Raw genomic sequence first — 25,280 nt, 5'->3', positions numbered from 1 at the left:
AGCAACACGAATAACACAAAAAAAAACACGAAAAACAGCAAAGTTTGCACAGAGCGCTCGTCAGCGACGCAATCTCGCGGTGATTAAATCTGGTCTCGACCGCAAAAAAAATATTTTTCTCAGACAAAGTGAAAGACATTTATTTTAAGCTCATACACAGGTTCTAGCCTGTAAAGAAGTGTATACAAAGATTTAAATCTGACATTGTGAGAAGTCTGGGGTCCACAATGTCGTTACGATTAACCCAGCAACGCTCCTCCGGGCCTTAGTTCTCCCAGTCTACAAGGTACTCCAGTTGAGGACCCCGTCGTCGAGAGTCGAGGATAGCTCTTACCCGGAAGATGTCGTTGTCTTCTTTGATGGCTGGAGGAGGAGGTACGGCATCATCACCAGGCTCTGTGGATGGAGGAGACAAAGGTTCAGTGAAGGGTTTGAGGAGTAAAACATAGAATGAAGGTGAGATACGGTACTGTGCAGGTAGCTGGAGTCTATAGGTCACTTCATTCAGTTGCCGTTCAATCGTGAATGGTCCGATGTATCGGGGACTCAGCTTACGGCAGGGCAGCCAGAGGTGGATGTCCCTCGTCGAGAGCCAGACTTGCTGTCCAGGTTGGTATTGCGGTGTAGGTCTTCGACGAGCGTCCGCTTGCTCCTTATGCCTTCGAACTGCCCGCTGGAGATGCACGTAAGCCGAGTCCCAGACCCTCTCGCTCTGTCGAAACCAGTGATCTACCGCTGGGACCTCCGAGGGCTCACCTGACCATGGGAAGAGTGGAGGCTGGTATCCGAGGACACTTTGTAAGGGGGTGAGCCCGGTGGTAGATTGCTGGAGGGAGTTCTGAGCGTATTCTGCCCAGGGTAGGTACTGGCTCCAACAGTCCTGGTTACGGTGGCAGTATACCCTCAGGAACCTCCCAATCTCTTGTATCTTACGCTCCGTCTGGCCGTTGGTCTGTGGATGGTATCCTGAAGAGAGGCTGACGGACACCCCTAGAAGAAGGAAGAAAGCTGACCAGACTCTGGAGATGAATTGGGGACCCCTGTCGGAGACGATGTCCTCTGGAATGCCGAAGTGACGGAATACATTGTGGAATAGTGCCTCTGCCGCTTCAAACGCAGTGGGAAGTCCTTTGAGAGGGATGAGTTTGCATGACTTCGAAAACCTGTCGACCACTACCAGCACACAGGTGTTGCCTTGAGAAGGAGGGAGGTCAGTCATGAAATCTATGCCAATATGGGTCCATGGACGTTCAGGAATGGGCAGAGGCACCAGTTTACCTTCCGGGAGTCTCCTAGGAGTGTCTGCTATGGCGCAGACGGAGCATCCCTTGAGGTAGCGGACAGTATCCAGAGCCATCGCTGGCCACCAGTAATGCTGTTGTAGGAGCGAGAGGGTCCGCCTCCTGCCTGGATGTCCAGATCCCAGAGAAGTATGAGCTAAGTCCAGGAGGGTAATCCGAGGTTGAGTAGGAACGAAGAGTTTCCCTTCTGGACCTCCCGGCGGAGCAGGGTGTTGAAGGTTTTCTTGTTCAATCAGACGATCAATATTCCATTGAATGGGACTTACAATCATGGCTGGAGGGAGGATTGGTTCAGGAGACTCGGGTTCTAGATCTGCCTGATGAAGACGGGAGAGGGCATCGGCTCTATTGTTCTGGGAGCCAGGGCGATAAGCGACTTTAAAGTCAAATCTCGTGAAGAATAAGGCTTGGCGGTGATTCAGTCTCTTAGCTTCACGGAGGTATTCCAGGTTCCGGTGGTCTGTTACTACCTCGAAAGGGAACTGGGCTTCCTCCAGCCAATGACGCTACTCTTCCAGAGCCAGCTTGATGGCCAGTAGTTCACGGTTACCAATGTCATAATTCTGCTCCGCCGGGCATAGCTTCTTCGAGAAGAAGGCACATGGATGGAGTCGTGGAGGATCCCCCTGCCGCTGGGAAAGTACTGCTCCGACCCCGGTTGATGAGGCGTCCACTTCCACGATGAACTGTTGGTTGGGATCAGGGTGGACTAGGATCGGAGCGGTCTTGAAGGCTTGTTTAAGTTGGTGGAAAGCTTCAGTGGCCACGGGGTTCCAGGACAGAGACTTAGGCCGGTTCCGGAGGAGAGAAGTTAGAGGGGAGCTGAGTAAACTGTAATCTTTGATGAATCTTCTATAAAAGTTGGCAAAGCCCAGGAAGCGTTGGAGTTCTTTAATGGAACCAGGTTGAGGCCAGTGTGTGATGGCGTCCACCTTCCCCTGGTCCATCTTCACGCCACGTGGGTCAATGATGTATCCCAGGAACTGGACTGAGGGCGTGTGGAACTCACATTTTTCTGACTTGAGGTATAGATGGTGTTCCCGGGGTTTTCGGAGTACGAGTGTAACATGTTGGATGTGTTCCTCCTTGGACGTGGAGTAAATGAGGACGTCGTCTATGTAGACAACTACGAACTGGTTAAGGTATTCTCTGAAGACTTCATTCATATAATTTTGGAAGACGGATGGACTGTTGGATAACCCATACGGCATGACCCTGTATTCATAGTGCCCAGAAGGAGTGATGAAAGCAGTTTTCCACTCGTCCCCCTTGTGGATGCAGATCAGGTTATAGGCGCTCCTCAAGTCCAGTTTTGTGAAGATCTTGGCTCCGCGTAGTTGTTCTAACGCCGCTGGGACCAGGGGAAGAGGATAACTGAATTTGACGGTTTGAGAGTTGAGATGGCGATAGTCGATACACGGCCTTAAGCCTCCGTCCTTTTTGGCCATGAAGAAAAAGCTGGAAGCGGCAGGGGAAGTAGATGGTGGGATGAACTCTTGAGTGAGGGCTTCCTGTACGTACTCCTCCATGGTCTTCTGCTCCGGGATGGACAGAGGATAGACTCGTCCCTTGGGAAGAGTTGCTCCAGGCAGGAGGTCAATGGCGCAATCCCATGGCCTGGTTATATATTCTGGAGGGATGATATGATCCACCAATCTTGACACGAAGATGACACAGTGAATATAACTTTCCTTAGGTGATGGTGACACAGATGATAACTCAGACGATGGGCACAGGAACACAGATGATGAAGACAAGGGTTCAGAGGATCAGGTAGGATGGTCGAATGGCGTTTCGGTAAGGGTGAGGAGATCGGTGCAAGACCAGACACTGGGTGATGGTGACGGATGGCTTTATATGTGGCACTGGTGATGATGCACAGGTGTTCAGAATTCTGGTGATTGGGGACGAGTGGGTGTGGCGTAAGTGTCCGATTCCGGGAGTGTAGAAGGTGTGGCTGTGACAGTTACTAAATATATAAATAATATTTGACCTTCGATCATCTCAGTAAAGATGAGCTTTCAGGAGACAGAGACACGGAGCGTCATCATCTTCCTCCTCTGCTTGTCCTTCAATGCAGCTTGAAGTAAGCTTGTGTTACTGAAGTAACCAATAACATCGATACAAGTTTTTCATGTCCCTTACGAAAGGAAAATATATTTACCAATATATTTCTTAAAATATATTGTCATATATTTTAATATATTATTTTCCCTTTTTATTTTCTAATATTTTATATATTTGAATACATTTAATAATATATCGATGATACATATATTATATAATATATTGCAAAATATACAAATGATTGCCGCTTTCAATATATTGCAATATATTGGAAAAAATAAATATATATAAGAATATCTGCCTAATATATTACATGATATTTTCCAATATACTGCAATATATTTTTGTTTCATAAGGGGTTACAGTGTTCTACTTTTTGTTTCAGGTTATTATTGTCATTCAGTAACACAAGCTTACTTCAGGCTGCCTTCAAGGACAAGAGCGCATCTTTACAGACTGAGACGATCAAAGGTCAAATATTATTTACGTATTTAGTAATACAAATCACTATCACGAGAGCTTTCCAATATGTGCGCCACTGGGTGGTGTCTGTACTTCCCGGTCAGAGAGCACCTGTCCATCAAAAGCTCACTATCCAATCAGAGTAGATCACTGTTAAGCCCGCCCCCACGCCCCTCAACGAAAAACTGCGAAACGTAAGCAAAATCTGTGGCAATGAATTCAGAATCCACCATTAGCGAAAACTAATCTTTGAAAAACATTAACAAAGAATGAAGTATATTTGAAGTGCATGTTAAATGTTTGTTTTGTTTTTTTTTTCTTCTTCTGAAATGGCATATTTTTGATAGTTTCTGAAAAAGTTATGTTCAGTTTTATAAAGTTTTGTTCATTATTATTGAAACAAATGTAATTCCATAATAATTCTACAGTTTTCATCTGCTCAAGCAGAATGTTAATGTCATCTTGTTCAATGTATCTCTGGCTAAAACTAGCTCATGTTAAAGTTAGTTAGGCCATGCTAACATAGAAACCGAAATAGCTAATTGAATTTTTTTTTTTTACCTACTGCAGTATAGGTCAGAAAAATATCTCGGTTACGTATGGTAACCCTTGTTCCCTTTCAGTCGGTCAAGTTCTACGTTACGTCAGAAAGTGATTGACGAATGGGATCTTGCCCGAGAGCCCATTCACCATTTTAGTTTTATTTAGTTTTATTTTATTTATCAGGACAATGCATATTAACAAAAGTACACCTGTAACATGCCAGAGTTAGTCGATGGCTAATTTTCATCTGTAGTCCTGTTTGCCAGTTGTAAATTGACTTAAGCCCATTAGGGCAGTGCAGAGGACCACCACATCCGTGCAGTTGAGACAGAAGCCCACCAGGGTGGCGCAGAAGACCACCACAGCCATGCGGTCGAGACAGATGACCACCAGGGCGGCGCAGAAGACCACCACAGCCATGCGATTGAGTCAGAAGCCCTCCAGGCCAGTGCAGAGGACCACCAAATCCGTGCCTTCGAGACAGAAGCTCACCAGGCCGGCGCAGAAGACCACCACAGGGTGGATCGATGACACAGGAGAGCAAGTCTGGTTAGGCAAGTCTGAAACAGAGAACATGAACAGGTTAAGGGTGGCCTCCGTGGCCAAGACAGGATAAGTTGAGCGCTCAGAGAGTTTGGCTGAGACGTGACGAGAAGTTCCGCAGAGATGATGAGAGGCTCTGGTAGTTCAGCAGAGACGTGGAGAGGCTCTGGTAATTCAGCAGAGACGTGGAGAGGCTCTGGTAGTTCAGCAGAGACGTGCAGAGACTCTGGTAGATCCATGGTGTTTTGACTGGATTCAGGAAGATCAACGGTGACTTGACTCTGCTCATGAAGATTATTGGTGACTTGACTTTGCTCATGAAGATCATTGGGGACCTGACTTTGCTCATGAAGATCATTGGTTACTTGACTTTGTTCATGAAGATCAATGGTGACTTGCCTTTGCCCATGAAGATAGTTGGTGACTTGACTTTGCCATGAAGAACACTGGTGACTTGACATTGCCCATGAAGAACACTGGTGACTTGACTTGACTCCTGAGGTCTAACTGTGGTAGTGCTTAACTCATGAGTGTTAATGGTGACTTGACCCGACTCTGGAGTGTTAACGGTGACCTGACCCGACTCTGGAGGGTCAACAGGAACCTGACCCGACTCTGGTGGGTCAATGGGAACCTGACCCGACTCTGGAGGGTCAACGGGAACCTGATCCTACTCTGGAGGGTCAACGGGAACCTGACCCGACTCTGGAGGGCCAATGGGAACCTCACTTGACTCTGGGGAACCTGACTTGACTCTGGAGGGCCAACGGGAACCTGACTCAACTCTGGGGCTGTCATCTTGTGCAGAGGTGCTGGGCCGGCGGCCAACTTGTGCTGTGGCGCTGGGCTGGCGGCCATCTTGTGCCGTGGCGCTGGGCTGGCGGCCATCTTGCGCTGTGGCGCTGGGCTGGTGACCACCTTGTGCTGTGGTGCGGGGCTGGTGGCCATATTGTGCAGTGGTGCTGGGCTGGCGGTTCTCTTGTCTGTAGACCCCAGTCTAGAGTCGGCCATCTCACCGGGAGAGACAGGTGTGGCTGGGGTATCCCATTGACTATGATGTTGAAGGTAACTGGTGAACCCCCAAAAGTCCAGGATCTCCAGCCCCTTCATCTCCCAACCAGGCAAAGGGTCATCCAGGCAGTCATTGAACAGGTCCTTCAGGGCCTCATCATTGTACCCCAATCCTACCGCCAAAGTCCAGAACTCTTGTGCCACACCACCCACCTCATTCCCCCTTTGATGGAGGGTGGTTAATTTAATTACTCTTCTCCTCCGCTCCTCTATACTGGCTGGGGAACGGAGACAAAATCCCACACCGCTGGAACAGATTGGATGGAGTCCTTCTGTTACGACTGGGACACAGGAGACGAGAGATCCAAGAGCTGTGTGAGTTTATTGGGTAATCCAAAATCGGAATCAAACAAGCAGGGGGTAATAACCAAAATCAGTAAAAAAAAAAACAAACAAACAAACAAACAAACAGGAACAGGAACTCGAAATACTAGGAATGCGAGGAAACCAGGTGAGGGAAAATAAGGACTCCATGACACAAACAGAAAACAAACAGAAATCTTAACATTATCTAAAAACATTCCAAAAATGTTTATTGATAAAATTTTTAGAACGTTATCATTTAACATTCTAATAAAGCTTTCCATTACACTAGATGAACTAGTAAATACAAAAAAACGTCCAAACCAATTTAAGAGTAACAATTTAATTGAGGTTCAATAAATAAAAAACAGTTTCAATATGGATAAACACATGATAAAGCTTTGCTTATTGAATATCGGGCAGGCTTCAATTATAGCTCGTTTGAAGTAATGGTGCTTCATGTAGCATTATCCAGAGAAACAAATGTTAATGATAAATACCATGTGATGTTTGTACTGGCTACTGTATACAGGCCACCAGGGCACCATACAGACTTTAAAAAAGTGTTCTGTGATTTTACATCCGAGTTATTTCTGGCTGCAGATAAAGTTTTAAAGGTCCCATTTTTCGTGCTTTTTTGAAGCTTTGATTGTGTTTACAGTGTGCAATATAACATGTGTTCATGTTTCGCGTGTTAAAAAAACTGTATTTTTCAAGCAATTCACCGGTATTTATCTGTATACCGCTGTTTTCACTGTCATAAAAACGGGCTGATGACTTCCTTGTTCTATGAAGTCCCTCCTTCAGAAATACGTAATGAGTTCTGATTGGGCCAGCGGTTCCTGTGTTGTGATTCGACAGCAGCTTAGAGCATGCTGCCCTCCTGGAAACGCGATTGGGCTAGTTTTGAGAAGCAAGTGGGCAGGATTTGTTTTGAAAACTGCAATCCTGATCTGAACGCACGTGCTGGAGATGTACTTCTAATCACAGGAGTGTTTTTACTGACGAGATGTGCATGAAAATCGCATTAGATTTTTTTGCACAGCCCTAACATCTAGTTAACAAAGCTAAACAATATTGCCCTTTTGTGTATTAAGTTACAGAAACTCAGAGATTAAAATAACAGCATTTCGACGATATGGCGACAAACACAACTCTTCCTCTTCTCTGTCGGAGCGCAACAAGACCATGCCCCCTTTTTTGTGTATTCCTGTGGGCGGAGGTTAGTCAAAAAACTGTTTTAGTGACGTCATTCTGCAGGAACTAGAGGGATGTAGTCCAAACGTTTTTTGTAGGCGAATTCTGTTAAATAAAATATCTCGCTTGGCATTGAACTTTGAGCTTTAGAATTTTACAGATATTTTTATACTCTAACAACAACATTACACACTAACTAAAGTTTAAAACATGGGATCACAAAGAACGGGACCTTTAATATGGGGTGATTTTAATTTCTATGTTGATAATGAAAAAGATGCATTGGGATCAGCATTTATAGACATTCTGAACTCTATTGGGGTTAGACAACACGTTTCAGGACCGACACATTGTCGAAACCATACTCTAGATTTAATACTGTCACATGGAATTGAAGTTGAGGGTGTTGAAATTATGCAGCCAAGTGATGCTATCTCAGATCATTATTTAGTTTGTGTAAGCTTTATATAGACAAAATTGTCAATTCTATCTCTTGTTACGAGTATGGTAGAACCATAACTTCTACCACAAAAGACTGCTCTGTAAGTTATCCTCCTGATGTATCCGAATTCAATAGCACATCCAAAACCTTCAGAACAACTTGATGATGTAACAAAAACTATGGACTCTCTCTTTTCTAGCATTTTAAATACAGTTGCTCATTGAAGCTTAAGGAAGTTTAAGGAAAACAGTCTGACACCATCGTATTTACATTTATCTGGCACTTTTATCCAAAGTAACTCACATTTGCTATATATGTTAGAGGTCGCACACCTCTGGAGCAACTAGGGGTTAAAGAGCCACACAGATGAGAAATCAAAAATTACCTGTATTACAGTGTATGATGTAGCTGTCCATCTGTGTAAACAATGTGCAAATAATTAAACTAAAAAGTACACGATTTATAAAGTTATTGGCTTCTAAAGTAAGGAGTCGACTCTGAATCACTGAAACGAGTCGTTATAGATTTCAAATCTTTTGCCCATCTCTATGTACGTCACTAGGAGCACTTTGCATAATAATCTCCGCCTACCGTGTTGGGAGAAACGGAACTCTGACCTGCCCCACCCCCCCACACAGACACTCTGGTTGGTGTGATAGCATCATGTCAAGGAGACCGTTTGTTTTATTTTCACTGCCAAAGAATGAAGATCAGAAGAACCAATGGATAAAATTCATTTTCACCACAATACCAGAGCAGTACAACAAATCACTTTTGTTGTCTTCACAACATTTCACTGATGACTGGTTTTCTAATCTCGGTGAGTACAGCAGGATTTTCAAAGCGTTTGGCCATAAAAGATGGTTCATTACCAACTTTATTTAGAACAACGAGCATCTCCGAATCATAACGCGAAGTATGATTATGAAGTTCTGTGTTTGTTTTCTCCCGAGCGTCTTATCAGTATGTGTGCTGTCTGCAGCCTTTGTTTGTGCTGATCGTCATGTACAAACACGTCATTAAAATGAAGTGTAACTCCGTGAATACTCAACGAAGAGACATGAGAGAGATATCTATAGAAAGCTTGACATGTCTACTTTAAAACTAAACAAGTGCTGCTAACAGATATTCTGTGATAAAGTAATCCATATGAAAACAACGCAATGTCTGTTTTTCATGTCTCCCTTCGTTATATCCAATGTGACCACGCCCCCGCGCTGAACGCGGCTTGAATACACCCACACAGAAGAAAAAGCAGCGAGACTGTTCAAGTTTTTTATTTTACTGTTTGCTTCGCAATGAGAGGAATAAGACATAATTCATCCCAAACAGATGCTAACGCATAGTTTACCGTGGAGGTGTGTGCGGAACAACCAATCCAAACTGGTTATTTTAGTTGACCAATCAGAACACAGTATGCTCCTGAAAGGTGGGGTTTAAAGAAACTGAATCTTTTGAACAGCTTCGCGCAAACCGTTTGGGGATCTCTGAGAATCGAGGTCATTTTAAAATGATATTTTGACAAAATGACAATGTTTTTTAACCTTGGATGGATTTAAATCTAATGTACAGGACTTATAAACAGTGATAGGAAGCTTAGAATTTTCATCTGACTGGCTCTTTAAGTGTCTTGCTCAGGGACACATTGGTATTTCACAGTGGATTCGAACCGGGATCTCTCACACCAAAGGCATTTGTCTTATCCACTGCGCCAACACCACCCCACATAGTATAATGAGCACACTCGCACCTTAAAGAGAGCAGCCCTAAAAATGGAGCGCAGCTGGAGGAAAAACAAAACTAGAGGTATTTAGTATTGCTTGGCAATTGTAACCATTCAGCCGTCAGCTACTGTATCGCATCAGACAGTGCACTATAGACCCCTTGACGAAGAGTTCCACTCTTTCTCTACTATAGGAGAGGAAGAATTGTATAAATTTGTTAAATTATCTAAACCAACATTAGACCCTATTCCATCTAAGTGTAAGGGAAACAGGTCAATTTAGCTCAAAGGGAATCATTTAAGATTTTAAAAGGAATTTGAACAGAATCACTGTTTCACGGCTGATCACTGAGACGCCCTGCAATTCACTGAACGAGCTGTTTAACATCAAATCTCCACTGGATATTAATATCCAAACTATAGTGAAAACACTTTTAATTAGCACAGTAACAAGATCGGCAGTTCAGACATTAACTTGTAAGCACAAAACACAAGATTCTTCTCTTTTCAATATGAATAAGGCTTTATTAGATAAATCTAAGACATAGAAACTAACCTAACACATAACCGCACGCACTCACACATTCACACAAGTTGCAGGAAGATAGAAAGTTGGCTGGAAGTTCAGTAGTCGTTGAAGTGACATCTTGGGAAGCCCGTGGTTATGCGTCTTCTGACGATGCAGAGTTATGTGGGCTGGCTGAAGTTGAACGGGCACTCGAGGTCAGACTCGGAGACACATCATTACAAAACTTAAGTCAGAACACGAAACACTCAAACGGAAAACAAAAAAAGAAACTAAAGTTAAAGAACAGAAGTAAAATTTGACGAGACCTTGTGATGTTTCTTCTCATCATGGCTAATTAGCAGCAGGTGTGCAGGCTGAAGCATGCTGGAAACCGCGCTCAAAAAACGCTTACAGTGATGACTGCATGGTTAATAGCTAAATCTAGGAAGCAAAGCTACAAGCTAATTTGATGGTGTCCTGAGTATTTAGACTGGCCTTTTGGCCACACCTCAAATGTTGTCTTGACCAATTAGATATTGTCTTTGCTCTGGGTATCATAAATCCTACGTCATCTTATCAAGCATGTGGTTCGAATTTTCCTGCTCTTGCAGGGTATAATTCTGGACATGATTCCTATAACAAGAATAAGAAACATTTGACAAATAGCTGATAGTCAGAAACATTTGAAGCAAGCAGATTGAAACACAAACATACTAAACATGAATATGAATCCTTAAGCCATCCCATAGTTATTAAAAGACATTCACAATAATTGTTTTGTTCTTTTGCATACTTGAACACTTTGTTGGCATTAATGGAAGTGCATTAGAATGGTTTAAACAGTGGTGTCAAAAGTATTGGCTTTCATTACTCAAGTAAAAGTATAGATACTAGGGCTTAAAAAGACTTTTGTAGAAGTTGAAGTATCAACTCAAGCTTTTTACTCAAGTAAAAGTGTAAAAGTACTGGTTTAAAAAACGATTTAAAGTATAAAAGTAAAAATAATGTAAGGGAACAAATGCCATTAAGAACAAAAGCTTAGGCCGCACCACAGGGGCCTATTGTGAACTACCCCACCTCCTAAAAAAAAAAGAAAAAAATTCTAAAGGCCATAATGACTATAATGTTATATTAAAATGTTCATGTTGAAAAATTTGGGATGCACTAGGCTACATGTTTCAGCAACATATATGCCTATTGAAAATGATTGCATTTTAGTACAATGCAAGTACATTAAAGGACTAGAGATATGATTACTAGTTGCCAATACGTATTGTTATGGTGCAAAAAGTCAAACTTTAGAGGCATGTCATCAATAACCTTTAATGAAATGTAAATGTACATCCAAGCTTAGCCGCAGGCATCTGTGAGGGCAATGGACAAGAACATTGGTGCAGGCTTAGTAACAATTACTCTTGTATCGTTGTCTATTTACAATAAACATTATAGTGCTGTCAAAATTAATGATTAATCCAAGTGATTAATCAATAACTAAAAAGGAAAATTAACTCATAATCCCGATACCTTCTTGATTGATAGCTTCGTGTATTCGGTACATACGTATGCTATGTTCAGTTACAAAGTTGGTATAGCCTAGATCTGACAACATTGTCAATCGCGTTGTCAATCACAAACGATAATTTATTAAAACGTCTCACTACCGAACTACCAACAGTAGCTTTATTTGTGGAGGACGAAGATAAAGCACCCATTTGGTAAATGAGCCAGTGAGAAATAATAACTTTTAAATAGGGTCCAGTGCCTTTTCAATACTTTTAAAACAGTACAGGCGCCTAAACGGTGCCTGAACCTATACTTAAAAAAAAAGAACCAAAAAAAAAAAAAACTATGGATAACTTAAAAGAACATTCCAAATATTTTAAATAAATCCATAGCTTTCACCTTGGATGCTCTCACTTCCCAAGTTGTGCTTCCCTTAATCTAAGGCTAATAAATGTATTTCACAATCTCGGTCATTATTTAATATAAAACCACACATAATTCTACTGTATCTCTGTCACTCACTCTGATATTTAGTTAAGATGAGTGCTGTCTGTCACTGTCTTAAATCAGTTCTGTGAATGACTGTATGCTCATTCTTTATAAAGTAGCAACAATGTCGTTTGTAAAGTACAGTAATGTGCAAAAGTCTTAGGCACATTAGTATTTTCACCCCAAAAAAGGGTTTTAAGCCAGTTATTTAAATCTTTTGCTGTAGTGTGTCCATAGTAAATATCAGTTTGCCATTCATTTTAATAATAATCTAGTGCGATTTTGAATGCACAAGCAGTTTGACAACGGCAAAATGAATGTTTGGGAATGTAAACCGATATTTTATACTGACACACTACAGCAAAATATATAAATAGCTGAACACCATTCTTTTAAGTGAAAATACTAACGTGCCTAAGACTTTTGTACAGTAGTTAGTGTATGTATAAAGTACGTATGATTAAATTAATAAGTATATTTAGTATAAGTATATTTAAATAAGTGTAATTAAAGTATTTGTTCGGTCATATGTGTTAAGGGCTAGATTTTCGCTGGAGGAAACGGCTGTGACAAGCGAAAACTTTACAGTAGATGAGAAAGCGACAGCTTCTTTGTGACCTTTTGTAAACTGTATTTATGACAAATAACTGCACAGATACAGATTCTAACAATTTATTGATAAACACACACCTTGTGTCCTCTGTCTCTGTTTGAGCTCGCGCTGCTCCTCCGCGGTCTGCGGATTGAAGAGCGCGCTGAAAGATGGGGAGGAGACCGGTCTGACGCCGGTTTCATATGAAATTTAAGCCGACTGACTCTGAGGCGATCGGAATACCGGTTCCATACCCAACCCTACTTTTAAGAAATATATTTTCTGATAAACGAACCAAAAACTGTCTATGCCCTTGCTGGAGTGTGATGTGATTTGTGTCATGTGCAGGTGCGATGGATCACGTATGGACCAATAGGGTGTCGGGATGGTATCTGTTTATACTTCTCATCCAACCACAATCAAATTCACTCCATCCGGATGGCGCGATTTATCTGGATAGGTTTTTTTTTGAATGATGACAAGCCGGAATGAAAACAAGGCGAAATGAAATAGCAGTAACAAAGCTTTTTTTAAAATGTAAGGAGTAGAAAGTACAGATACTTCCTGTTTGACGTCACTTCCTGTTTGTTGTTGACGGCTGTACTACGTTTGAGCTCCGTCACTATATTCTTTTCATTGACTATTTTTAACTTAAAAATCAATTTTACACATCATTGTTTCCGTTTATATAACGCGTGAATATATCCTCTATTGTATTCTACAACAAAAACAATCAGAGCGCCTCGCTATCACTAGTTTTATTTTGATCTCCCGGGTCCGCTATTAGCTTTTAGCCAGTTAGCATCAGCAAGCGTGGTTGCTGCTAACTGCGCTTACATTGCTAATACTCTATTCTCACACATTACCACTGCTGTACTCACTGTTACTTGCTTTAATGGCGGATGAATGTCTCCACTCTTTGCAGCTCGAGCTCAAGGCCGTGGGGAAGCAGATTCGCGACCTGGAACAGAAGCAGGCCCAGCTGAGAGAGCGGAGAGCCGCGCTGGAATCATCCCGGGCTGACGTTCACAAGTCCGGGGTAAGTATACAGCGTGCTGTTAACAGTCCCACCACGTCTACTCCGTGTGTATCTCTGCGCAGGCCCGGTGCACCCAGGACGCGATCTTCCCAGATGTCCTTCACTGCGACGCCGGGACACCACGGACCCTGGGTGCATCCACAGCGGAGGACGCGAGCTGGGTCCCGGGCGACGACTTCTCCCCCTCCTGCCTTCGAGATCTCCATCCAGAACCGCTTCGCTCCCCTCCGCGAGACAGGACGCGACGCTGTGATCATCGGAGACTCCATCGTCCGACACGTAAGTGCTACGTTAGCCGAAGGTAAAGTGCACACTCATTGTTTGCCTGGTGCTCGTGTTCTCGATGTTTCTGCGCAGATACCCGCGATCCTGAAGGACGGCGAGAGCCCCAGAGTGGTCGTACTTCACGCCGGGGTTAACGACACCATGCTGCGGCAGACGGAGACGCTGAAGAGGGACTTCAGGAGCCTGATCGAGACGGTTCGCAGCACGACGCCCGCGGCGACGATCGTCGTGTCAGGACCACTGCCCACGTATCGACGAGGACACGAAAGGTTCAGTAGACTTTTTGCTTTAAATGAATGGTTGTTGTCATGGTGTAAAGAACAGAACCTGCTATTTGTTAATAACTGGAATCTTTTCTGGGAGCGTCCTAGACTGTTTCGCGCTGATGGATTACACCCCAGCAAAATTGGAGCGGAGCTTCTCTCTGACAACATCTCCAGGACACTTCGCTCCATGTGACTAGTAAGACAATTCTCAAAAAACCATTATGATGAGTTTTGTTCTAACCGCTTAAATGCTAAAGGTACTTGCGCTGGAAAACCTATTAAGACTGTGTCTGTTCCCCGAATAGTGAGGTAAAAATATAAATATAATGTAGGATCTAGAAAAAATCTTATCGTAATTAAACCAGAAAAATGTAAAGTAAATGAACAAAAACAATTTTTAAAGTTTGGGCTCATAAATATTAGATCACTCGCACCAAAAGCAGTTATTGTAAATGAAATGATCACAGATAATAGTTTTGATTTACTCTGCTTGACTGAAACCTGGCTAAAACCAAATGATTATTTTGGTCTAAATGAGTCTACTCCACCAAACTACTGTTATAAGCATGAGCCCCGTCAGACTGGTCGTGGCGGGGGTGTTGCAACAATATATAGTGATATTCTCAATGTTACCCAGAAAACAGGATACAGGTTTAACTCTTTTGAAATACTTCTGCTAAATGTTACTCTGTCAGACATGCAAAAGAATTCTAATGTATCTCTTGCTCTGGCTACTGTGTATAGACCACCAGGGCCGTATACAGAATTCCTAAAAGAATTTGCAGATTTCCTCTCAGACCTTCTAGTTACAGTTGATAAGGCGCTAATCATGGGAGATTTTAATATTCACGTTGATAATGCAAATGATACATTAGGACTTGCGTTTACTGACCTAATAAACTCCTTTGGAGTCAAGCAAAATGTCACCGGGCCCACTCATCGTTTTAATCATACACTAGATTTAATTATATCGCATGGAATCGATCTTACTGCTATAGATATTGTACCTCAAAGTGATGATATTACAGACCATTTCCTTGTATCGTGCATGCTGCGTATAACTGATATTAACTATATGTCGCAGCGTTACCGTCTGGGCAGAACTATTGTTCCAGCCACCAAAGAAAGATTCGCAAATAACCTGCCTGATCTATCTCAACTGCTAATTGTACCCAAAAATACACACGAATTAGACGAAATTACTGACAACATGGGCACTATTTTCTCTAATACATTAGAAGCTGTTGCCCCAATCAAATTGAAAAAAGTTAGAGAAAAATGTACTGTACCATGGTATAACAGTAATACTCACTCTCTCAAGAAATTAACTCGTAGTCTTGAACGCAAATGGAGAAAAACTAACTTAGAAGTTTTTAGAACTGCATGGAAAAACAGTATGTCCAGCTATAGACAGGCTCTAAAACCTGCTAGGGCAGAGCATATACACAAACTCATTGAAAATAACCAAAACAATCCAAGGTTTTTATTTAGCACAGTGGCTAAGTTAACAAATTACCAGATGCCACCTGATTCAAATATTCCACCAACGTTAAACAGTAATGACTTCATGAATTTCTTCACTGATAAAATAGATAACATTAGAAATAAAATAGCAAATATAGATTCTACAGCGTCTAACACTTCAGTTTCATCCATCGCACCCAAAGATAAACTGCAGTGCTTTACAACCATAGGACAGGAAGAGCTAAATAAACTTATCACTGTATCTAAACCAACAACATGTTTATTAGATCCTGTACCCATTAAATTACTGAAAGAGCTGTTACCTGTAGCCGAAGAACCGCTTCTCAATATCATAAACTCATCGTTAACTTTAGGACACGTCCCAAAACCATTCAAGCTGGCGGTTATCAAGCCTCTTATTAAGAAACCAAAACTAGATCCTAGTGTACTGGCAAATTATAGGCCTATTTTAAATCTTCCATTTATGTCTAAAATTTTAGAGAAAGTTGTGTCTGCTCAATTGAGCACCTTCCTGCATAAAAATGATCTGTATGAAGAATTTCAGTCAGGTTTTAGGCCCCACCATAGCACAGAAACTGCACTTGTTAAAATTACAAATGACCTGCTCCTTGCGTCAGACCAAGGCTGCATCTCATTTCTAGTCTTACTTGATCTTAGTGCTGCGTTCGACACCATAGATCATGACATACTCATAGATCGATTACAAAACTATACAGGTATTCAAGGGCAGGCTCTAAGATGGTTTAGATCCTACCTGTCCGATCGCTACCATTTTGTTTACTTAAATGGGGAGTCATCTCATTTATCATCAGTAAAATATGGAGTGCCACAAGGATCCGTCCTAGGTCCCCTTCTATTTTCAATATATATGTTGCCCCTTGGTAATATTATTAGAAAATACGGAATTAGCTTCCACTGTTATGCTGATGATACTCAGCTATATATCTCAACGAGACCAGATGAAACTTCCCAATTATCTAAGCTAACAGAGTGTGTTAAAAATGTAAAAGATTGGATGACACACAATTTTCTCCAATTAAATTCGGGTAAGACAGAGATACTAATTATTGGACCAAAAAACACTACACAGAATCTTGTAGATTACAATCTGCAACTAGACGGATGTACTGTTACTTCCTCTACAGTCAGAAATCTGGGTGTTATATTAGACAGCAATTTGTCTTTTGAAAATCATATTTCCAATGTTACAAAAACTGCATTCTTCCATCTTAGAAACATTGCCAAGCTACGAAACATGTTATCTGTCTCTGATGCAGAAAAGCTAGTTCATGCATTCATGACCTCTAGACTGGACTATTGTAATGCACTTCTAGGTGGTTGTCCTGCTTCGTCAATAAACAAGCTACAGGTCGTCCAAAATGCAGCAGCTAGAGTCCTTACCAGGTCAAGAAAATATGATCATATTACCCCAATTTTACAGTCTCTGCACTGGCTACCTATTAAGTTCCGTATCAGTTACAAATTATCATTACTTACCTATAAGGCCCTAAATGGTTTAGCTCCAGCATACCTAACTAGCCTTCTACCACGTTACAACCCATCACGCACCCTAAGGTCACAAAACGCTGGACTTTTGGTCGTTCCTAGGATAGCAAAGTCCACTAAAGGAGGTAGAGCTTTCTCACATTTGGCTCCAAAACTCTGGAATAGCCTTCCTGATAATGTTCGGGGTTCAGACACACTCTCTCTGTTTAAATCTAGATTAAAAACACATCTCTTTCACCAAGCATTCGAATAATGTATCTTTTTAATTGTGAGTGTAGTTGCATCTGTTCAAAGGTGCATTTTTATTCATTAACTTGGGTTAAACTAATTTTACTTTGTTGGATCAGCAGCTATGCTAATGATGTCTGTATTTTGTTTCTATGTTTCGCCACGGGATTTACATCCCGTGGTAACTAGGATTTAAACAAGCTCCAGTCTGGATCCAGAACACCTGAGAAGAGATGATGCTGACCCTCAGAGGACCCCAGATGATGCTACCTTGAATCAACAAACAGAACTAACAATTATTGCTAAATGTGTGACTGAATCATATAATAACTTAATTAAAGGGGTGGTAAAACACGGTTTTTCGAAGGCTTGATTGTGTTCGTGGGGTGCACTGTAACATATGTTCATGCTTCGTTTTTTAAAAAAATTCATTATTTTTCATATATTTTACCTTTACTCTACACTGCTCCGTCCCTCCATGTAAAACGGTCTGATGGTTTCCGGGTTCCATGAAGCCAGTCCCACAAAAATGGCAATGGGCTCAGATTGGTTAGCTGCCCCAGTGTGTTGTGATTCGCTAACCGCCTAGCGAATCACAACACACTGTGTTTTTCGGTAACGTCACGCCCCTTACCTTTACCAGTAGTGAGTGCTTTGGGGGTATTAGAAACAATGGCGTCAATAAAACCATACCAATTTGAGCCCGAATCGGACCCAGAAAATTTTGATGAAGATGATGGAGCATTTCCTGTTCAAGAACGGCTGTTAAATGACGTTTCAGAATGGTACGTTTTTTTATTGTTGTTATCTAATACTGTTTTTTAGATACGCTGTTATTTAATTGTACTAATTATAATAGTTGATGTTGAATTTATAACAATAATAAGTGTTTGTCTATTAACAAAAGTATTCAAGAACCTTTTTTATTTAAAATATATATATATATTTTATTAGGTGTACATGTAATAACTGTGCAAAAATGCCAACTGAAGAGGAAAACATCTGCTGCAAAGAAATACAGAAGGTAGTGTAATAAGCTAGTACCAAAATTATGCATAACGTGTTAATAGTTCTGTATAATCCTTTTTTCATATTTAAAAGATGAACATAGGTTAATTGTAGAGTATGTTCTCATTGTCTTACATTACTGTTTAGGTTGTAAAACGAATGATGGAGGTTCCAGACCCTCCTAAATGTATGGTTGAGCATCCAGGTTTTGAACCAAACTGCTTAAATCCATATACTTTGCAAAATATCAATAATATTTACAGAGCCGACTATGGACCAGTGAGACGCAGAAATGAAGAGGAGTAAGTATTTATTACATTTTATGAAATTATGTTGTGTAAAATAATATAAATAAAAGACAATAGATACAATATATATTTACACAAGACATGTTATTCAAAGAAAAAAATTAAATCAAAATATCAATTTTTATCAAACATATTTTCACATCACATATACATGTTTCCAATATACCACTGGTTTTAATATTGACGTTTTCTGTTCCTGCCATAGGCGCTTCCGTTATCTGGCCTATCGCAGCTTTGTCAGCTGGTGCTGGGGCTACCTAGGACGTAGTGTGAGGGTTGTCATCCCCTCATGTGTTGTTAACCGGATCCGCCTACAGTTTCCTGATCCAGCGGGACAGTATGTTGGGTTCCGGCCACCCCTCGACTGAATCGTGACACACGCTGGGCAATCACCTCTTCTTTGGAAGGTTTTTCATACTGTGATGACAGAGGAGGTGGAATGGGGATTGCATGCAGCTCTTCCGCATATGGCTCGGGGTCCACAAAGACTTTATGTGACAGAAGGCTCATAAGGTCATCGATATGGTCTGTAAAAAACAGAATACGGAGTCCCTCTATGGGTTTATATAATTACTGATAAATAATCTACCTTTGTTTTATAATTAACATTTGTGTAATATTCATAAATATTTTTTGTAAGCTTATATTTATTTTATTATAGCTTTTTTTATATTATTGTTAATAAAACATTTTACAACTTACTGTATGTTGGTTCTATTTTCACTGGCTTTGCTGTTGTTGTTGCCTGCTCACGGTTAGCATTTTCATTATAGTGCATCGCTGCAAGATACAGCCTGTAATCAGTGCACAGTCCATAAAATATGAAAAGATTAGTAGACTGTGTTGTGACAAATAAACAAACAATTCAGAATAAGAGAAAAATGTTCAATCAATGATTATAATGGTTTCTTTCTTGCAAGAAAGGCTCACAGTCGCACAGTCAGTCAAGAGAATGTGAGAGTGCTCGCCAAGATGGGAGGCTCTCGATCTCTTTATATCTCTGCTAGATTATTAATATGAATAAAATAATGAATAAAAAAACATTTCCATAACAATTGTTAGAAACAATGTTTACAAATATTACTGAACATGTCAAAGATTATTACCTGCACAACATTCCTACGAAAGGGAAAATCACGTTCTTTGGGGCAAAACGCAAAATCAGACTGTGGAAAGCCTCCAGTGATGACGTCTGAAAGTTGTGGCTGAGCTTTTCTATATCCTTGAGAACTCTCTTGTTGTATAATAGCTTTTCCACTTTATGGAGCGCTATTGATCCTGTAGCCAAACAGATAATTAATGAAGAAAATCTTCATAATTTTACTATTTTACTGTCATTCTATTGTCTTTTGTCTCTCTATACAGTCATACCTGGTTGGAACCATTTTTTTGGATCCCTGGAAACTTTGTCTGGGTGTTCACACTTGGGGAAGAGGTGGTTCTCATGAACATGTACATTTTGTATGTGGTTCTGCAGTGAATTCCACTTCGCCACCTTTTCTGGCCCAGACTCAGAGGAAATCGCACTCCAGTAAACATGGTTTTTGATGCTGTGCAACCATTTTTTCAGCACCTCACAGTCCTTCATCTTTGAAAGTTTGTCAAGTTTCTTAGATAAACCTGTACAAAGTATAAGCTTGGTTGTACAATCATTATTTCAAGAAAATCAAATTACCCCAAAAATAAAAATGTACATGTTAGGTTTAACAATTAAATGAATAAGTATCAATTAATAATACAAAGATAAATAATTACCTTTCTCAAAGTGCCACACGTCATAGAACTGAGTGATATTGCGGTCCCTCAGGTAATTCTGAATCTGCGGATGGCGATCGGTGACGATGTAGTCAACAGCTAAACCATTAGACTCCAGCTTATCAAGACAACGCTTCAATCCCTCCTTTTCCATATGATAACTGCCACCAACCTCATTGCTCTGTTGTTGGGTACACAACATTTCAAATGTACAAAAAGAGTAGAGTATAAACAATAACAGATAAAAGAAAATGTAACACTTTTTTAAATGCTTAATTACTAACCTGAACTAGTTGAAGATCCAGAATTTTGTTGGTTTCCATGTGCAAAATGGTGTAGCTGCCAAATTTTGCTGAGTGTCCTATTGTAAACATCATAATCCGATATAGAACATTACTGAGAACATCAGTATCATAATATTTTAGGAGAACTCAAAGACTATAAAATAAACGCTGTGATTTTTTCAAATATACTCTAAACGTACCTGGCGTGTCAGCACGCATATCTCCAGCCACAGCAACATTTCCTCCCTCTTGCAGCTGTCTTATAAGATTCAGTTGATCTTGGTTCCACTGGTGTATTATGGTAGGCTCAATGAAATTCCTGGCATGAATCCTAAAAGTTACGAAATGCATCATCTGAAGCTTCATGGCTTTGAAAATCTATTAACATAGAAATCATACAGTACATACATACTGAAACAACACAGTATTTTTTGTGAATTTTATTGTAAATTGTAATACCTTCTCTAGTTGTTTAAAAGATCCACCGGTAAAATACGCTGCAGCAGACAATAGCAGGTTTCCAAGTGGGGTACTCCCAACAATGGGCTGGCTCTGCCACTGTCTGTAATAGTTACACTTTTCACAAAGCTGGGTGAATGCAACAAAAGTCCCCCTTCGTCTGCTCTGGACAACACACTTTGTCTTACAAATTGGACAGGACACAAACAGCTCTCGAAGACAGCTTTCAAAAACAATGTATTTGTTATCGCTGTGGTCGGGCTGTGGATCTATCCTAAGGCGATATAAAAAGAATAAATATTAGGAAGTTGCTTTCATGTTTTATATATATTTTTAAACACAAATGTATTGGTAAAAAAAAGTGTGTAAATATGTATTTATATCTTACGCCAATTCTGATTCTTCAGTGACAACAGAATCTGGGTTATATGTGGAATCAGTGGGTTCGACATTTAATTCTGATTCTTCTTCCTCATCGAACACCAGACGAGGTCTCTTACTGGGCCTGAAGACTGAGCCCCTTACTGGTGTTGAAGACAGCTGCACATCAGGAAACATGTCAGTTGTTTGGGTACCCACATCATGACCATAATATATTGCCTGAATGCCTACAAAAAAAAAAGTAAAAAATACAATTACTCATAACCTTCGGTCATGCTATTACAATTTTTTTTACAGTGAGAAACATAAGCCACTTTCTCATACACATAAGTTTCAGTAGCCGGTATAACAATTATAATAAAAAAGACAATATGTACTAGAACTGCATATGATAAAGTAACACAAACATATTTAATGTGTGTATTTCATATCTTTGCTCCTTAAGTGGAAACTGCTCAATGTACCCATTGAAAGTTGTGTGCCCACTGATCGCATCTTTGGCTTTATCTCTGTGGCTACAGTTTCGGTCTCTATAGGGTCTGACTGACATCCAACTTCATGAAGTGTAGATGTAGTGGAGAGCTCTTGGGAACTCGCACCCTGCTGAGATGTTGTCTGTAAGAAATGTTCAAATTACAGCTTAAAACATACATTTGACATGTAAAATAGTAGGAAAAAATTACTGGATAGTAATCATTGGACCACAAAAAATAAGCTTCATAAGCAAGATTTTCATATAATTGCTCTGACAAATTATATTAGTCTTCAAAGGGATTTTTTTTGATTAAACAGTGAAGATCTATAGTAATCGGTACTGAATGGAATCGTTACTTTTGTATTTTTAGAACGCTTATAACCAAATATCTGTCGCTATAACTATTAACCCAAAACGAACACTAAACATTGGCTTTACTATAGTAGCCAAATCAAACACAGAACCATGTTTAGCATGCCTGCAGATTAACAAACATGTAGATAAACAATACATAAACGCTCTAATCAAATAATAATATACACTAATTCCAAGTTCGTTGTTGAGATTAAGGAAAAAAGTTTGTAACGTTAGGGTGTTTGTCGCATAACGTTAAGTATGAATAAGCATTTAACAAACTGGTATGCAGAGCCAAACAGCGTTGTTATTTGTTCACTTCCTTGATACAACGTACAATTAGCAATACTGCCGATACAAACCAATACAGTAAAACACATGGACGAAAAATAAGTCATACTTACAGCTTGTGGCCCGTAAACAGCTTCTGTTTTTAAAGTTGGAACTGCTCCATCTTTCAGGACAAGCCGTTGGGCGAATCCTGCATTGAACTCGCGAAGATTGTGGAAGCTTTCCTCCGTAAAATGTGCAGCACAGAGAGCGAGATTTGGGTAATAATTTTGAGGGACCGAGTTAAAAAGAAATTGTAACCATTGATCCCTAACTTCCCCGTCCCTAGGAAGGCTGAACAAAGTGGACCTGCAATCCGGATGAAAATAACAGCGTTTCGTCGGCATCGCGGCAAAGACACTCCAGCATACAACAACTCTTCTCAATCTCCACAGCAATATAAAATGGCCTCGCCCCCCACCTAATTTATTATTCTCGGAGGAGGGGTTTATGTAAATATTGGGCTTAGTGACGTCAGCAACCCTGGAGGAATGTCGTGTAGTCCCTACCGGCCGTTTGCTGTAGTCCTTAGAAATTGATTTCTTTAAAAGCAAATATCTCCCTTTGCTTAAAACTTTGAACGTTGTAACTTTGCAGATGTTGTTTATGCTCAAACAGGAAAATTACACACTAGCTAAAGTTAGAAAAGTGAAATCGTGTTTTATCACCCCTTTAATAATATTGATAGTTCATCGTCTAGCTGACTACGTCTTGTATTATTATTATTATTTTTATTTTTTCTAAAATCCTGTCAAATGTGCACAAACTACTAGCTACTACTAAATATTGTAGAAACATAATTTTCTGTAAAGTTGCTTTGTAACGATTTATTTTGTAAAAAGCGCTATACAAATAAACTTGAATTGAATTGAATTGAACTTGCGTGAAAATGTAAGGAGTAGAAGTAAAAAGTCGGCTGAAAAATAATTACTCAAGTAAAGTATAGATACCCCAAATTTCTACTTAAGTACAGTAACGAAGTATTTGTACTTCGTTACTTGACACCTCTGGGTTTAAATCATACTTATATGACTCCCATCAATTCGTAGCAGTGAATGAAGAGGTATCATATTGATCACAAGTGCAATATGGAGTACCTCAAGGCTCAGTACTAGGGCCATTACTCTTCACACTTTACATGTTACCCTTGGAAGATATCATCGGGAAACACGGTGTTAGCTTTCATTGTTATGCTGATGATACTCAGCTCTATCACAGTTTTTGACCTCACTACAGAGTAGCTTGGAAAGTGGATTCTTATTTGTATGCTGTCCATTAGGTATGACTTTGTGTGTTCATTGGAAGAAGGAGAGGTCACATGAAGTTTGAGATCATGTATAATGAGCTCACTAATAAATTCGAATTTTTTATGGATCTATATCCATCTGCATGGACTCTGTTTGTCAGGGGGAAGATTTGAGACATAAAAAATTAACTACTGGAGTTGGATGCTCAAATAGCAGCTTTTTTTTTTTTTTTTTTTTTTTTTTTTTGCTTTTTTGTCTTCTGTTTTGCAAAGTTCTGATAATCAAAGCAAATGTTCAAAATCAAGTGGGATTAATGCAACTGATAAATTCAAGTTTGATTCTTCTCGGCCAAAGGGTCTTAATACCAATGCAAATAAATACAATGAATTCAATGCCAATAAATATAGCTGGAGCAGCTGATGTCTCTGCATCGCGAGTCATAACAGAGAATCAAAGGAAAGGATGGAGAAATCAACAAATATTCCACACAGCACAACAGTCTGATTTCCAATATTCTGCTCAAGTGCAACAAAGTCAATCAAATGTCACATGTTCTTCCTCCTCATGGTAATCCACTGCTTGAAGTCTTAAAAAGACAAGAATAATTAACATTGTATCTCATTCAACAGCAGTTCACAAGGGGACAGCCTAAAGATCTGGTCCGTAGTTGCCAGCATATGGCCCCAGACAGAGGCTATGCATTGGCCCAAAAATAACTAAAAGAACATTTTGGTAATGAATTCAAGGTATCTACTGCCTATCCGGAGAAAGCCTTGGGCTGGCCCACTGTAAAGGCAGAGGATGTGCAAGGATTACAGGCTTATGATTTGTTTTTGCTTACATGTTGCAATACTATTGATGAACTTACATACATGCAAGAACTTAACATGCCTAGCAACATGAAGATTGTTGTAACAAAGTTACCTTACAAGCTGAGAGAGCAATGGAGGGCTCAGGCTTGTGAGATTATGGAGTCCAGTCAAGGCAGAGCAAAATTCTCGCACATTGTTGGGTTTATTGAAAAACAGGTCAAGGTGGCATCTGATCCGGTGTTTGAAGATATCCAGGACAAACAGGGCACAGGTAAATTCAAACCCCAAGTGCGCAAGACTTTTAGAGAGAATAG

General features: G+C 40.4%; 1 protein-coding gene and 1 pseudogene across 1 annotated transcript; both read right to left on the bottom strand.

The window, feature by feature from the left end:
- LOC127948396 (GTPase IMAP family member 8-like) overlaps positions 1-25,280 on the bottom strand; it is a 76,077-nt pseudogene that overhangs the window by 16,648 nt on the left and 34,149 nt on the right.
- Positions 18,971-23,530, bottom strand: LOC127949435 (uncharacterized). The gene is made up of 11 exons (XM_052546731.1): positions 22,982-23,530; positions 22,213-22,363; positions 21,756-21,975; positions 21,368-21,641; positions 21,109-21,286; positions 20,909-20,985; positions 20,625-20,805; positions 20,241-20,489; positions 19,976-20,147; positions 19,572-19,663; positions 18,971-19,396 (listed from the first exon to the last, which is right to left on the bottom strand). Exons 1-11 carry the CDS (start codon positions 23,252-23,254, stop codon positions 19,167-19,169), a joined length of 2,097 nt encoding a protein of 698 aa, XP_052402691.1. The 5' UTR covers positions 23,255-23,530; the 3' UTR covers positions 18,971-19,166.

This window comes from Carassius gibelio, chromosome B1 (assembly GCF_023724105.1).
Source record: "Carassius gibelio isolate Cgi1373 ecotype wild population from Czech Republic chromosome B1, carGib1.2-hapl.c, whole genome shotgun sequence".
Taxonomy (NCBI): Eukaryota; Metazoa; Chordata; class Actinopteri; order Cypriniformes; family Cyprinidae; genus Carassius; species Carassius gibelio.
This window is presented reverse-complemented; position numbering and strand designations above follow the sequence as displayed.

Excerpts from the sequence above, each read along its gene's own strand:
- LOC127949435 (XM_052546731.1), bottom strand. The coding sequence starts at position 23,254 with ATGCCGACGAAACGCTGTTATTTTCATCCGGATTGCAGGTCCACTTTG. Across the intron at positions 22,364-22,981 it reads CTGTTTACGGGCCACAAGCT|ACAACATCTCAGCAGGGTGC; the intron begins GTAAGTATGACT and ends CATTTCTTACAG. Across the intron at positions 21,976-22,212 it reads GGGCACACAACTTTCAATGG|GCATTCAGGCAATATATTAT; the intron begins GTACATTGAGCA and ends TTTTTTTTGTAG.